The 15,214-nt window shown below is 40.0% G+C and overlaps 1 protein-coding gene across 1 annotated transcript; it reads right to left on the bottom strand.

Annotated features, from left to right (window-relative positions):
* Positions 1-2,723: 2,723 nt before the first annotated feature.
* LOC112184113 (receptor protein kinase CLAVATA1) lies at positions 2,724-5,780 on the bottom strand. The gene is made up of 2 exons (XM_024322401.1): positions 3,245-5,780; positions 2,724-3,079 (listed from the first exon to the last, which is right to left on the bottom strand). The coding sequence occupies exons 1-2, from the start codon at positions 5,778-5,780 to the stop codon at positions 2,724-2,726; spliced, it is 2,892 nt and encodes a 963-aa protein (XP_024178169.1).
* Positions 5,781-15,214: the final 9,434 nt, after the last annotated feature.

Here is a 15,214-nt window from a genome sequence, read left to right as displayed (position 1 = left end):
CTACATGCATTTATGAGGATAATGCAGCTTGTATTGAACAAATGAAGTTAGGTTTCATAAAAGGCGACAACACCAAGCATATATCGCCTAAGTTCTTTTATAATCAGCAACAACAATCACTTCTAAAGATTGAAGTAAACCAAATCCGATCAGCGGATAATGTAGCGGACTTATTCACTAAGTCGTTACCTAAATCCACCTTCGAGAAACATGTGAAGAGTATCGGATTAAGAAGGTTATCCGAGCTCCCATGATTATAGCAATCAGGGGGAGTTACTCAGTCTCGAAGGATCAAGGACGTGTTGCACTCTTTTCTCCTCCGCGAGTTCATTTTTATCCCACAGGGTTTTTCACTCGAGCAAGGTTTTTAACGAGGCAACGGATGAAGCGTCACCACCAAGTTTGAGCTGCACAAGGGGGAGTGTTGAAGGATATTGACACTTAGTGTGCCTAGTCAAACTAGGATAAGTTCTATAGTTGTAATAGGAGAGGTTTCCTACTCCATGTTAGAATAGGAATCCTTGTACTCTTAGATTATGCACTTTGTAATCCCTATATATAGGGCTCCTATTCTCTATAATGAAATACACTTCTCTCATCAATCTCTCTCAATACCAATATACTTAAACAAAATTTTAATTTTTTTTTAAATAAGTATTTTGTTGGAGATGCTCTTATTTGCTTGATCTGGGGTCATCCCAAAAGAATTTAGAAATTTGAAAGACATCATTTCCAGGTCATTTCTTGATTCCATCTTCAATTTGCAAAACCTCAAGATGCATCAAGATAATTTTTTCGTCCAAATGTTTCCTGGGCTTAATTATTTAGCAAGGCTTTTGAAGGGATTTGCACCTGTATAGCTTGTCGTTGATGAATGATGACCTACAATATGATTGAAATTGGGAGTAAATACTAGCTAGATGTCACGATAGCTATTGCAGGGATTGTAATAGGTGTTAAATCAGTTCTTCATCATTAGTGTCATTTTGTTCTTTTTGTGTACATAAAAGACAAATATCTACACCTGTAATCAAAGATTTCAATTGTGTTTTCACCCAAGAAAAGAAAGATTTCAATGGTGTGAAGATGAAGGTGGTGATGAACGTGGAGGTGGATCTTCTTGCAAGTGTAAAGTGTAAGGGTAATATAGGAAGTTTCATAGAAAAACTAAGTGGGGAGGTTCAAATAACAAATTTGGAGGTTTGAATAAATTCACTAACTTTTATAAGCTATAACTAAAATTAAAAAAATAAAACTGCCTAGTCGTCCGCCTACGCGCTAGTCCCCTGATTACCGTTCGAGTCGCGCCTAACGATTTTTCGAACCTTGAATTTTTATCCCGCAGCATCGCGCGGGTTTGTTACATTCTATATTCCCACGAACTGTATGGTGATTTGGTTTGTGTTTTACAACCGGGCATTTGGCGCATGATATGGTAAAACGGAGGGCAAAGCTGTCAATGTGATCAACTTCGATGTGAGGGGATCGAATCTCTTTAATGGACGGTTAACAATTGTGGCCTCCTTCAAGAAAGCATCCAAATCAGTTAAAGCACTTGATCGACCTTTTTGCTCACCTATGTAACATTTCTTTACTTTTTAGTTAGATTACTGCTACAAGTTCTTAAAGGTTTCTATTTTCAATTTTTCCAGAGAGTTGATATCAGCTATGACAACTCTACAATCACTCCAGTTCAGGTATTTGACATTATATTGTGGCATGCATATCAGATAATTGGTATATCCTTTCTGAAACTAGAATCCTCTGCTCTCTGCTGGTTTTTGCTCTACTTTTTAATTCTAGCCGTGCATTATGAATGAGCTTTACAAGCAAAAGAGTGGTGAGATCATAATAGTTTTGAGTGTGTGTGTGGGATCAACTTTGGATTTGTCAACACGGCTACGAGTGAAAAAGCAAAACGAAGCAGAGAGAGTGCATATTTGAGTTGAGGAAGAAAAAACCATCATGGAAGTGTGTAGTTGTGTACACACATGACCAGTTTCATAGTGGGTGTAGTTTAACACTTGAACTCTAATTATTTGTTTGTGTCTTTGGAAATGCTGAACTTGTTGCTGAAAAATTATGATATTCTGCTTGGAATCTTCAATGCAGACGGTTGGCTCGAGATCACGTATCCTAAATCATTTAATGATCTGTTATTTTTATTCTATGCAGATTGTGTTTTGTTTTTCCTCAATTGAATCACTACAGATATGTTGATGATACGATGAGGATAGGAAGGGATGAAAAGGCAATATCTTCGTCTTAGAGAGATCAGAAGAAAATTTAATTTAAGCCTTAAGCTTCAGTTCATTGTTATATACTTCAAGGCCGATTTCCATAATTATTGGAGGCTACATTCATTGCTGCACTAGACAGTTTTTCTAATTTTAAATGAAATCATATCGTAATTTCAACAGGCATGTTTTGTTGAGAAATGATGAATAAGATTCACAAGCAATTTGTGCTTTTATGAGGAATGAGTTGGTTTCATATATATGAAAAATCATGCTCGAGTCTAAATATGCTAGCTAGCAGCCCTTCTATATGAAAGTAGATGATGGAAAGCAAAGCATATCAACTGCATGCTAGCCTCCATTCTTATTATACAGACTTCTTTAGCCACACTCAAATTGCTGGCGTTTGCACCAGATATGTTCAGGCTATATCTGAACTTTATGTTTTAGTCAATACCTAATTTGCATAGCGCATGCACAACATCTCTAAGGGTTTGTCAAGCCTGGAGCTGAACTAGGAGGATTAGTGAGGAAGTAGACGACTTCCCTCATCGTAGGTCTTGCAGGGCTGTGATTGTCAACGCACATCATTGCTATCTTGAACACATGCTCGACACTTGCCAGTGGGAACCCACTGAGCCTGGAGTCCACTACTGTGAGTACAGATGATGTAGTGGATGACTGAGGGATTTCTGATGTGGTTTTCCTTACCCAACTTACTATGTTCATAACTTCTTCCACTAGTTCCACCACTGGTTTCCTCCCTGTTATTAGTTCCAGCAGAACCACACCAAAGCTATACACATCAATTTTCTCATCCACTTTCATTGTGTGACCGTACTCTGTTCGATCATACCATCACAACAAACACAGGCAAAGTGATTCAGCAATATAATTGAATCCTTACATGGTTGGTTTGTTACTCTACCATTTTCAAAAAGAGTAAGATAACTGATGACTTTATGTTAGTACTTGTGACATTAGCCTAAATAAATGAGATTACGCACCTGGGGCAATGTAACCGAAGGTACCAGCAAACGAAGACATGCAATCTGTTGGTCCTTGAAAGTACTTGGCAAGTCCGAAATCAGCAATATGGGCTTCGAAATTAGAGTCCAGCAAGATGTTATAGGACTTTATATCCCTGTGTATAATCAGAGGCGAGCAATCATGGTGGAGATAACACAATCCCTTTGCAGCTTCCACAGCAATCTTGTACCTCATTTCCCACTCCAAATGCCTTCCGTTAGACCCATGCAAAAGTTGTCCCAAGCTACCATTAGGCATGTACTCGTACAGCAACAAATTTGTGTCCTTGTTTGACATGTACCCCAACAGCCTCACTATATTCCGGTGCTTGATTTGTCCCAATGTTTTGATTTCAGCCGAAAATCCCTGATCCCTCTTCAACCGTTTGATGGCGACATCACCACCGTTTGGCATTGTCCCCTTGTAGACAACTCCAGCACCGCCCCTGCCGATAATGTTCTCCGCGTTTAGACACTGGAGAACGTCCTCTATATTGAGATCAAGCTGTACTTGGAAAACTGTGAGCTTCCAAGAGCCACATTTCTCAATAATTCTGATCTTTCTCTTCCTATAAACCCAGCTAAGTACATATATGAGAAGCGACATGAGTAGCAAAGTTAGCAGAGCTCCAGTGAGTCCAGCGATGATGACTTTATGGTCTCCAGGTCGTGGGTGGTTATAGGAGCTGCAGAACACCTTTCTGGGCGAACACAGATTGGGATTTCCTTCGGTTGGATTCGTACCAGTGAAATTGTTATAGGAGAGATCCAAAGTTGTGAGGCTCGCCATGTATCTGAATTCCACAGGTATTGGACCTGTTAGCTTGTTCCCTGAGAAATTAAGAAACTCAATTACTTTCAGTTTGCCTATCCCTCTTGGGATTTCCCCAACCAAAGTGTTTTGACTTAAATCTAGGGACGTTAGAGAGGAACAATCAGAAATTGCAGCCGGAATTTCACCACCGAATTTGTTGCTGCTCATGTCGAGTCTGTTTAACGATTGTAAACTGAAGATTTCTTTTGGAACTTGCCCGGAGAATCTGTTCATATCCAGCGAAAGAGTCTGTAAATTCTTGAATGTTCCAACGGAGGACGGAATTGTTCCAGAAATATGATTCCGGGAAAGTGTGAGGATTTCGAGTGAGGGAGCAGACATCTGCAACGGAAGTTCTCCATATAAGTGGTTATCGTTGAGCTCAATAATGATCACATCGGGAAAGCTCAAGATTCCAGCAGGAATAGTCCCGTTGAGTGTGTTTTTCATCAATCTGATTTCAATGAGCGACTTGCACCGGCCCAATGCTTCCGGAATCGGCCCAGAGAAGTGGTTCTCCATTAGAATCAACTTCCTCAACCTCCCTCCTTTGCACAAATAACGAGGAATCAACCCGGTGAGGTGGTTACCGGTTACATTGAGGTACATAAGTCTTTCATTCCGGCCAAGACTCTCCGGTAGAGCAAATGTAAAGTTGTTGTTCCCGACGCTAAACACCTCCAGATGAGGAAGATCACCAATGAAGTTGGGTATCTGGCCGTAGAGGTTGTTATCATTCAGCTTGAGAAGTGTAAGGTTCTTGAGCTTTGAGAAACTCTTTGGTATTTCACCGGTGAGTTCATTTATAGAGAGGGTCAAACTCATCAGGCTTGCCATACCCGAAAGTTCTGGAGGTATATTACCACTGAAATGGTTAGCCTTTAAAAACAACGAGTGTACGTTCTTCAAAAAGCCCATAGTCGTCGGTATCGTGCCGGAGAGGCCACAGCTGGCCATGTCTAGAACTTGCAGCGACCTCAACGATCCCAACTCAGGTGGAATTCCACCGTCGAAATTGTTATAGTACCCGACGTACAATTCCTTGAGATTCCTCAACCGAGCCAAGCTGGCCGGAAATTTTCCGGCAAGCGAATTAGCGTTGAGGGCCAAATATTCTAAGCTTTGAATCTTTGAATAATTTCCGGGAATTTCTCCAGTGAAGAAGTTCCCGCCAAGATGTAGATGTTTGAGCCTTCTAAGACTGGCGATCTCAAGGGGAAGATTCCCAATAAAGTCGTTGTCGTACGCGTCGAGAACCTCAAGCTCTGTCATTCTGAGCGTGACTTCTCCGGGAAATCTTCCACTGAACAAGTTGTTGGAGATGTTCAAGAGCTTTAAAGAAGTCAGGTTGGCGATCTCCAGGGGAAGACTCCCTGTCAAGTTGTCTTCAGCAATGGTGAGGTTGACGAGCTTGTTCAGAAGCCCAATCTCCACCGGAATCGAGCCAAACAGAGGCAAACCGGACAAGTTGAGAGCAACAACTCGTGATTGCTGGTCACATGAAACTCCAAAGAAGGAGCAGTAGTGGTGAGAAGAGGGCTCCCAGTCCTCTAGCCCTGAACCTTTGGGACCAATCATGGCTTTCTTGAGCATCAACAGTGCGTCAAGTTCACTAACGCAGAAACAACATTGTGGAAGCAAAAGGAAAATGAAAGAAATGTGGAGGAGATTATGCCAAAAAGGGGAACCAACCGGTACCATCCTTTTGTTCAGTATCATGTAGGGCACCTGGTTCGTTCTCTGTAATTGTATTTGTAATTGACTAATTGTAGAAGAAAATGATTAATTGTGGACTCACTAGTAACAGTGAAGTTTCTTGGAAATTTAGTAAAGGTTGGACCTACCGATGGGAGACATTAGAAAAAATTAAAGGTAAAAAATTTAGTTAAAGAGAGACTGATTTTAGTTAAAGAAAGACTGATTAAACTTGACCCGGATTAAAATGCAGTAGATGTATAGTCTTTGATTTTGAGTTTTGATGACCTCGAGGAACTTGGTGTCTGAATGTCATAGATTCCCCTTTGTTACTAAAAAGCAAGATGTTGCAAGATCTTAAACATTTCTTCGGTCTCCTTCTTTAGTGCCTTGGCAACTGAAGGTAGAATGGAAAAACTGTTTGTTTCGTATTTCTCAGATGCATTTTCGTTCATCTCATATATTTCGTGAAGGGAATCATGTTGCTGACGCATTGGCTAACTATGGTACGTCGAATAATGGTTTTGTGTGGTGAATATAACTCCCCCTTTCATTGCTTCACTTTGCAATGAGGACAGTTTCGGTCTTCTGAAATTTCGTTTTCAATAGTTGGTATCTTTTTTTAGGGAGTTCTTGGCTTTATATGTCCCCTCCCTTGTACTATTTTTCTCTTCTTTAATAAATTCTGGGTTGCTAGGGATCTTCCCCTCATCCCGTTTCATAAAAAAAAAAAAAAAAAAAAAAAAAAAACTATCAAACTACTGGAGTCTGATAACAATGTGACATAACTGACGTCCAAGAAAATGAAAAAAAGTCCAGATCTTCATAAGAGACCGAAAAGATGAAAAGCAAGTTTTGTTTTTCAAATATAAGGACACGATATATTAATTCACAACATTTACTAGTGGAGACACAACAGAATATTAACTTTTCAAGAAAATGTTCAAAAGTTATAAAGCAGGAGGAATGCAAAACTTCCATATGAGCACTCAAGGAATAAGAAAGTAGGGAGACAATGTCGCTTCCATCAACACCAAGTCGTGCATTAGATCAGAGAATGCATGTATCCATTCTTGTATACCAAATGAAAGTTCCATTCTTGATTTTGGATGTACCAAATTTACAAAAACATCCCAGACTTACGAAATCACTAGTTAATATGTCTGAACTTACAGACAAGTTAATATATGAAAACAGAAACTTTCATCACGTGCAACATCATTCGTCTGCTTAATCAACTCAAAGACACAAACATCTCCCACTTTCAGATCATTCTGCCTTACAAACTCATTTGAACCTTGAGAGAATCTGTTGAGATTATAGATCCCACATGGGAAAATGGAGACCTTGCTTATGGGTTTAAAAGGGTTTGGGCCACTCTATCTATCGGTAATTGGTTTTGGAGGTGAACCTCAAATTACTTTATTATGGCAACAGAGTAGGTTATCCCACGTGTCACTACTAGAAAAACTAGCCAATGCACACATATATGGTTCACACGGATAGAAATCAGTGTGAAAAACCTGTCACTACTAGAAAAACTTGCCAATGCACACATATACGGTTCACACAGATATTCACACGAATAGAAATCTGTGTGAAAAACCTGTAATACACACAGATAATTATATTCACACAGTCATCCGTGTGAAATATATTCTAAAAGTGGGGTCTTGGTTGTGTAACAGAGGCGACGCCTTGGTTAACCTGGATGGTTAATGGGGTAGTAGGGCACGTAGCGCCATCTTGTAAGTGATCTTTTTATGATGAACGACTGAGATTTTGGCCGATGCTCACATAAAAGAGGGGAAAACTCATAAAGATCTCCATTTTAACCCACACTTCGAATTTTTATCGTCTTCAACCTCCTAAAACCTGCAACAGAGACAAAAGCTGAAACACTTTGCTCAATCGAAGTGAGGAGATCCAAGAGAGTTCATTCCCAAGATTGTGCAATTGCGACCAGTTCTTGCCTCGCGTACTAAAGGTTGGTTGATCTGTTATCCTTCTTGCTTCGATTTTAGTTTTGCTGGCTCTGTTGTTTCGTTGTGTTTCTATGCGACTTTGGTTTTTGATTTGTGATGTTTTCTTTGAGTATGCTCGGAAGGGTTAGAGGATGGTTTTGTGTGTATATTGGATAATTGATAGGGGGTTTCTGATGAATATTTGTGAGATGCACAAATTTGGGTATTTTGGGTTTGTTCTTGAGTTTCTGGGTCTCTGGTGTTGTGTTCTTGGTGTTCTTGATAATGTCTGACACAGGGGTAGCTTAGATCTGCTTGGAACTAACATTTTGGGTTTTAGGGTGTTTTGGGATGGCTAATATTATAGAGATCTCAAGCAATGAGGATTCCGGGTCTGACTTGTCGCTTGACCCCTCGATAGGATTTCTATTAACTCCTTGCGCTCGTCTGCCCCTGTAGGAACCTCACTGCAAGAGCCGCTACAAACCATTCCTGAAAACATGGGTGGAAATGTACCACGCGGTACTGGACGTGCGGAGATGTCGGCGGAGGAAGCTACTGCGAAGCTCCAGAGAGAGGAGAGGGTGGACATCAACGTTGGGCCCTCATGGATGTTACCTGACTGCGTTGATGTCGACGAACTGAAAGGTTTGATGATGCAGTTGGCGATTAATAAGCTGAAGTGGGTCTACAAGCTCCCCGGTGTAGCGAAGCTAGGGCCGCTAGAGAAGGGTGAGAAGGCCTCGTTCTTGCCGGAGGGTTTTTGTGAACCCCGATATATTTAAGGTTTTACGAACTGAAATCGCAAATAAATTTCAGTCAACAATTTTTATTGTGGATTGCGACGTTGCTTGATTTCATTTGGGCTCGAAGGTTTTTATTTTCAAATTGGGCCTATAGAGAAAGCTTGGAACAGCCCAATCCACTTTGGGGTCACCAATGTGATAATAGTGTAAACTTGAGGGCCAGAGTGTAATCTCACACGCTGGACCATAAAATGAAGATCTTGGTCTGGAATTTGACCAGAAGCTTCTCGCATGCACTCTCTATTGAATATTGGCTTTATTTAATTGGTAGACAAAATCCAATTGAATGGCCCATGGTGATCACATGGGCAAGGCCCCTAGGTTAATTAGGATAGGATATATATATATATATATATATGTCTAGATTAATTAGACAACACACATATATGCCGCCAGTATTGCAAAGAGAGAGAGTTAACTAGGTTATTGGTGTATTGGGTTTTTGGGTAGAGTTTATTCTCAAACTCTAATTGTATTCTCTCCAATTGATTATAGTGAAATTTCTCGCCTGCTCCGAAGTGGACATAGCTCAATCACACTAATTGAGTGAACCACTATAAATTCTTGTGTTCTTGTGTTTGCTTTTTTTTTTTTCATTGTTCGGTTGCTCATCTAGTTCCATATCAATATTGTGTTTGTTACGCTTCCGCACAACAAACTGGTGTTTGCTTCTTCTTTTTTCCGTTGTTCGGTTGCTCATCTAGTTCCATATCAATATTGTGTTTGTTACTCTTCCGCATAACAAACTGGCATCAGAGCTCTGGTTTTGAATTGGGAGTTGATTCCTTGATTGGAAATCATGGTTGACGAGAAAAAGAAAGGGGCTGAGTCTTCAGGTTCTTCGCGTTGGTCGACTTCCACGCCATCAATTGGTAATGCCAAATTTGAAGTTGAAAAGTTTAATGGCACCAACAATTTTGGCATGTGACAATGTGAGATGATGGATGTCTTGTGTCAACAAGAATTGGATATAGCTCTTGAAGATAAACCTGCAGACATAGATGATGTGGAATGGGCGAGAATTAACAAGTGGGCTTGTGGTTCTATTAGAATGTGCCTTGCTAAAGATCAAAAATTCTTTGTCATAAAAGAAACTTCTGCAAAAGAGTTGTGGAAGAAATTAGAAGACCAATATATGATCAAGAGTGCTGAAAACCGGTTTCAGTTGAAGAGGCGGCTTTTCCGATTTAATTATTGACAGGGTGTTTCTGTGTCTGAACACATCAGTGATTTCAATAAGATACTTGCAGATTTGGCTAATTTGGATGTGAAAATTAGTGATGAGGATAAAGCGTTGCGTTTGCTAAATTCTCTTCCTGACGAGTATGAGCATTTGATTACAACTTTGTTGCATGGAAAGAATGATGTGAAATTTGATGATGTGTGTAATTCATTGATAAATAATGAGTGCAGAAAGAAAGAGAAGCAACTTCAGAATGTTTCAGGTGAAGCACTTGTAGTAAGGGGCAGATCTGATGAGAGAAAACCTACTGGAAAAAGAGGTAAATCTCGTTCCAAGTCAAGAAGCAAATTTCCTGCAAAAGATGAGTGTGCTTTTTGTCGCAACAGGAAGAAATATTGTCCTAAGTTGAAGAATAGAAACAAGAAGGATTCTGAAGTGAATGTTGTAAGAGATGATGAAGATGATGACTTTGATTTTGCTTTGAGTTGTTCATCAGCTTTTGAAGATTTTGAAGAAGAAGAGATTGAGTTTGCTTTGGCTAGTTCATCTGCGGTTGGTTATTCTGATAAGTGGATTATGGATTCAGGTTGTTCACATTATATGTGCCCTAATAGGGAGTGGTTCTCTACTTTCAAGGAGTTGAATGGTGGAATAGTTTTGATGGGAGACAACAGTCCTTGCAGAACAAGAGGGATTGGTACAATTCGTCTCAAGATGCATGATGAAGTAGTAAGAGAATTAACTAATGTCCGGTATGTTCCAAATTTGAAGAAAAATCTTATCTTTTTGGGAACTTTAGAAACAAAAGGGCACACAATTACATTGAAAAGTGGAGTTGCTAAAGTTGTTTCTGGTTCACTTGTGATGATGAGAGGTGAAAGGTTCAGAAATTTATATTTTCTACAAGGGAGCACAGTGACAGGTGAAACAGCAATATCTGAGACTATAGATGATGATGCAGACAATATAAAATTATGGCATATGCGTCTTGGACATGTTGGTGAGAAAGCAATGCAGAGATTAGTGAAGCAAGGTCTATTTAAAGGTGTAAAGACCGGAAAATTGGAATTTTGTGAACATTGTGTCTTGGGAAAACAGACTAGAGTTAAATTTGGCACTGCAGTTCATCAGACTAAAGATACTCTAGATTATGTTCACACTGATGTATGGGGACCTACCAAAACTGCATCTTTGGGAGGTAAGCATTATTATGTCTCTTTTGTTGATGACTTCTCTAGAAGAGTATGGGTGTACACCATGAAGCATAAAGATGAAGTCTTAGATATATTTGTCAAGTGGAAGAAGATGATTGAGACTCAGACCGGTCGAAAAATTAAGAGGCTCAGGTCAGATAATGGTGGTGAATACAAATCTGATCCGTTCTTGAAACTATGTCAAGATGAGGGCATTGTGAGACAGTTCACAGTTAGAGAGACACCACAATAGAATGGGGTGGCAGAGTGCATGAATCGGACTTTATTGGAGAAAATTTGGTGTATGTTGTCTAATGTTGGATTAGGCAAAGAATTTTGGGCTGAGGCAGTTGTGTATGCAAGCCATCTCATTAATAGGTTACCTACTGTTGCACTTGAGGGAAAAACTCCCATGGAGGTATGGTCTGGTAAACCTGCTACTGATTATCATTATTTATATATTTTTGGTTGTCCTGCTTATTTTCATGTCAGGGAAAACAAGCTTGATCGGCCAAGAAAGCTATATTCTTGGGATTTAATGATGGTGTTAAGGGATTTAAGCATTGGTGTTCAGATGTGAAGAAAGTTGTTGTAAGCAGAGATGTGACTTTTGATGAGGCTATTATGGTTGATCAGAACAAGCAGAAAAATTCGGAAGAGCAGAGAATGACCGTAGAGAGTTTGCAGCAGGTGGAGTTAAAGAAAAAAATTGTTGAAACTCCAATTGATCTAGTGAGTCTTAATGTTGATTCAGATGATTTAAATATTGAGGACATGAGTATTGAAGTAGAGGCTCCAACCCAAGAGCCTACACAGCAAGATGGCCCAATTGCAACTACAAAGGGAAAAAGGAATGCTCAAAAGCCAGCTTGGCTTAATGATATGGTGACTTATGCACTTCCAGTTACTGAAGAAGAAATTCCTACTACTTATGAAGAAGCTGTCATACATGCAGATTGTGTAGAATGGGAAAAAGCTATGGGTGAGGAGATGAAGTCTCTTCACAAGAATAAAACATGGGAGTTGGTTCAGTTACCGCATGGGAAGAGAGCAATTGGTTGCAAATGGGTGTTTGCTAAAAAGGAAGGATCACGGTATAAGGCTAGATTGGTAGCTAAAGGCTACGCACAAAAAGAAGGAATTGACTACAATGAGGTATTTTCTCCTGTTATTAAGCATTCTTCTATTCGTATTTTATTGGCCTTGGTTGCACAGTTTGATCTTGAGTTAGCACAACTTGATGTAAAAATTGCTTTCTTACATGGTGAATTAAAAGAAGAGATATATATGACTCAACCAGAAGAGTTTAAAATTGCTGGTAAAGAAAATTAGGTCTACAAACTGCATAAATCATTATATGGTTTGAAACAATCTCCAAGGCAGTGGTACAAGCGGTTTGATAAATTTATGTTCGGTCAGAAGTACACTCGGAGTCTTTATGATCCATGTGTTTATTTTCGCAAGCTACAGGATGGGACCTTCATTTATTTGCTCTTATATGTTGATGATATGTTAATTGCATCTAAGAGCAAGGTGGAGATAAATAAATTAAAATCACAATTGAGTGGTGAATTTGAGATGAAGGACTTGGGAGAAGCTAAAAATATTTTGGGCATGGAAATTGAAAGAGATAAATCAAGAGGCAAAGTTTGTTTGTCACAGAAGCAATATTTGAAGAAGGTACTGCATCGGTTTGGCATGAATGATAAATCTAAACCTGTAAGTACACCCCTTGCCTCTCACTTTAAGCTTAAATCTACTATGTCTCCTAGCACAGATGATGATATGAAATATATGGCTAAAGTTCCTTATGCTAGTGTTGTTGGTAGCTTGATGTATTGTATGGTGTGTACTAGACCGGATATTTCACAGGCCTTAAGTGTGGTGAGCAGATATATGCATAACCGAGGTAAAGGTCATTGGCAAGCAGTGAAGTGAATTCTACGATATATTCTTGGTACTGTGGAAGTTGGATTAGTTTTTCAGCAGGATAAGACAAGTTAATGTGTTGTTGGATATGTGGACTCTGATTTCGCAGGTGATTTGGATAAGTGCCGATCTACTACAGCTTATGTGTTTACTCTTGCTAGTGGACCGGTGAGTTAGAAGTCGAATTTGCAATCTACAATTGCTTTGTCGACTACAGAAGCTGAATATATGGCAGTAACAGAGGGTGCAAAAGAAGCAGTTTGGCTTCGTGGTTTACTTGAGGACTTGGGAATTATTCAAGAATATGTGGATATTTTTTGTGACAGTCAAAGTTCTATTCATTTAGCAGAGAACCAAGTTACTCATGCTCGTACTAAACATATTAATGTCAAATTTCACAAGATTCGTCAGATGGTGGAGGATGGTGATGTTCAACTCCTCAAAATTGGAACTGCAGATAATCCTGCTGATATGTTGACAAAGAACTTGATTGGTATTTGTAGAATTTGAAATTCCCAACGGGGATGTCGGAGTGGCGATTGGTTTTGAAGTTCTATTTTGGAGAATTTACATCAAAATAAAGTCAAGGTGGAGATTATTGAATATTGGCTTTATTTAATTGGTAGGCAAAATCCAATTGAATGGCCCATGGTGATCATGTGGGCAAGGCCCCTAGGTTAATTAGGATAGGATATATATATGTATGTCTAGATTAATTAGACAACACACATATATGCCGCCAGTATTGCAAAGAGAGAGAGTTAACTAGGTTATTGGTGTATTAGGTTTTTGGGTAGAGTTTATTCTCAAACTCTAATTGTATTCTCTCCAATTGATTATAGTGAAATTTCTCGTCGGCTCTGAAGTGGACGTAGCTCAATCACATTGATTGAGTGAACCACTATAAATTCTTGTGTTCTTGTGTTTGCTTTTTTTTTTTCATTGTTCGGTTGCTTATCTAGTTCCATATCAATATTGTGTTTGTTACGCTTCCGCACAACACTCTCTTCCTGTCAAGAACTCTCTCTCGGTCTCTCCCACTCTCTCTTATCCTCCCTGACGACATCACGCCTTGATCGTGGTCAAGATGACGTAGCTACTGGTTAGTTCGAGGTTTGACGCCAATCTTCAGTTCGAGGCTACGGCGGAGATGGAGTTCGGGTCATTCGGCGATGCACCGTCGACATTGATGACTTGTAGAACCCGACATGCAAGATCATCGTTCTTCTCCTCTTGTCATTGTGAGGTGAAAACCCAAGAACCCATCTATATTGGATTTTAATTATAAGGGAGATTGGGTTCTGATTGTTTGTTGATGGTTTGTTTGTCGGTGACGACGGGAAATTGGAACTTGATTGGGTGATGAATTCGGTGGGTTTGTTAGCGTGAGTCATGGTTTAATATTAGGAATATAATATATTGTAATTATTCCGTAGTTAGTACTTGCCTGTTATATTCTTGTAATCCTCTCTATATACCTCCACTGTGAGATGAATAATACATCAAACAATTCACTCTCTAAATCTCGTCTTGTTTAACTTGGTATCAGAGCAAATATCCAGAAGGACTTTATCTCTTTAGTTCCTTTTGTCTCAATCCGAGGAATTGGTACAAACAAACCATTTTGTTTAGGTTTGTTTTTTGTCGTTCTCTATTGTTTATCAAGACTGGTCTTCGTCTCCTTAGAGACCGACCCTTCCCTATCAATCCAAACCGGGTCGCACAGACTGCCGGATTCCTTCCCCATCCAGACCGGCTTAGTCTCCAGTCCAGACCGCCAGCGTTTCTTTCCGACCGGATTCCTTCCCCATCCAGACCGGCTTCGTCTCCAGTCTAGGCCGCCACCGTTTCCGCCGTTCAGATCCAGTTGTCGGCGTCATCCCTTGATTCCAGATCAGTTTCTCCAGATCGTGCCACACCGGCCGTGCCCAGACGACCCACCTCCGGCCGTCTGCTCCAATCTCCGGCCTAGAACAGCAGTAAGCAATTCAACCCAGTCGACTCAACTCGGTCAACTCGACCCAGTCAACTCAACTCGGTCAACTGTCAACTCCCTTCAACAGGTTCCCAAAAAAAAAAAAATCTGTTATTGTTTCTTTTTGGAACTGTTTCTGTTCTTATTTCCGCTGCATACTTCGGGATTTGTGTGTTTTTTACAATGGGTGGTGATGACAGTCAAAGTTCTAAGGCCAATGAGGTGCAGAAGGTTGAGGTCTCTGTCAAGAGCTCAGAAGGTGGTTCTTTCGGAGGTACCAAACTCACTGGTACCAATTTCCGAACATGGAAGAAGATTATGTCAGTTTATCTCCGTGGAATCCACAAAATGGGGCATGTGACTGGAACAATCAAGGCTCCTAAGGAAGAT

The sequence above is a fragment of the Rosa chinensis genome, chromosome 2, assembly GCF_002994745.2.
Source record: "Rosa chinensis cultivar Old Blush chromosome 2, RchiOBHm-V2, whole genome shotgun sequence".
NCBI lineage: Eukaryota > Viridiplantae > Streptophyta > Magnoliopsida > Rosales > Rosaceae > Rosa > Rosa chinensis.
Note: the sequence above shows the minus strand (reverse complement) of the source record. Positions and strands in the feature narration are given on the sequence as shown.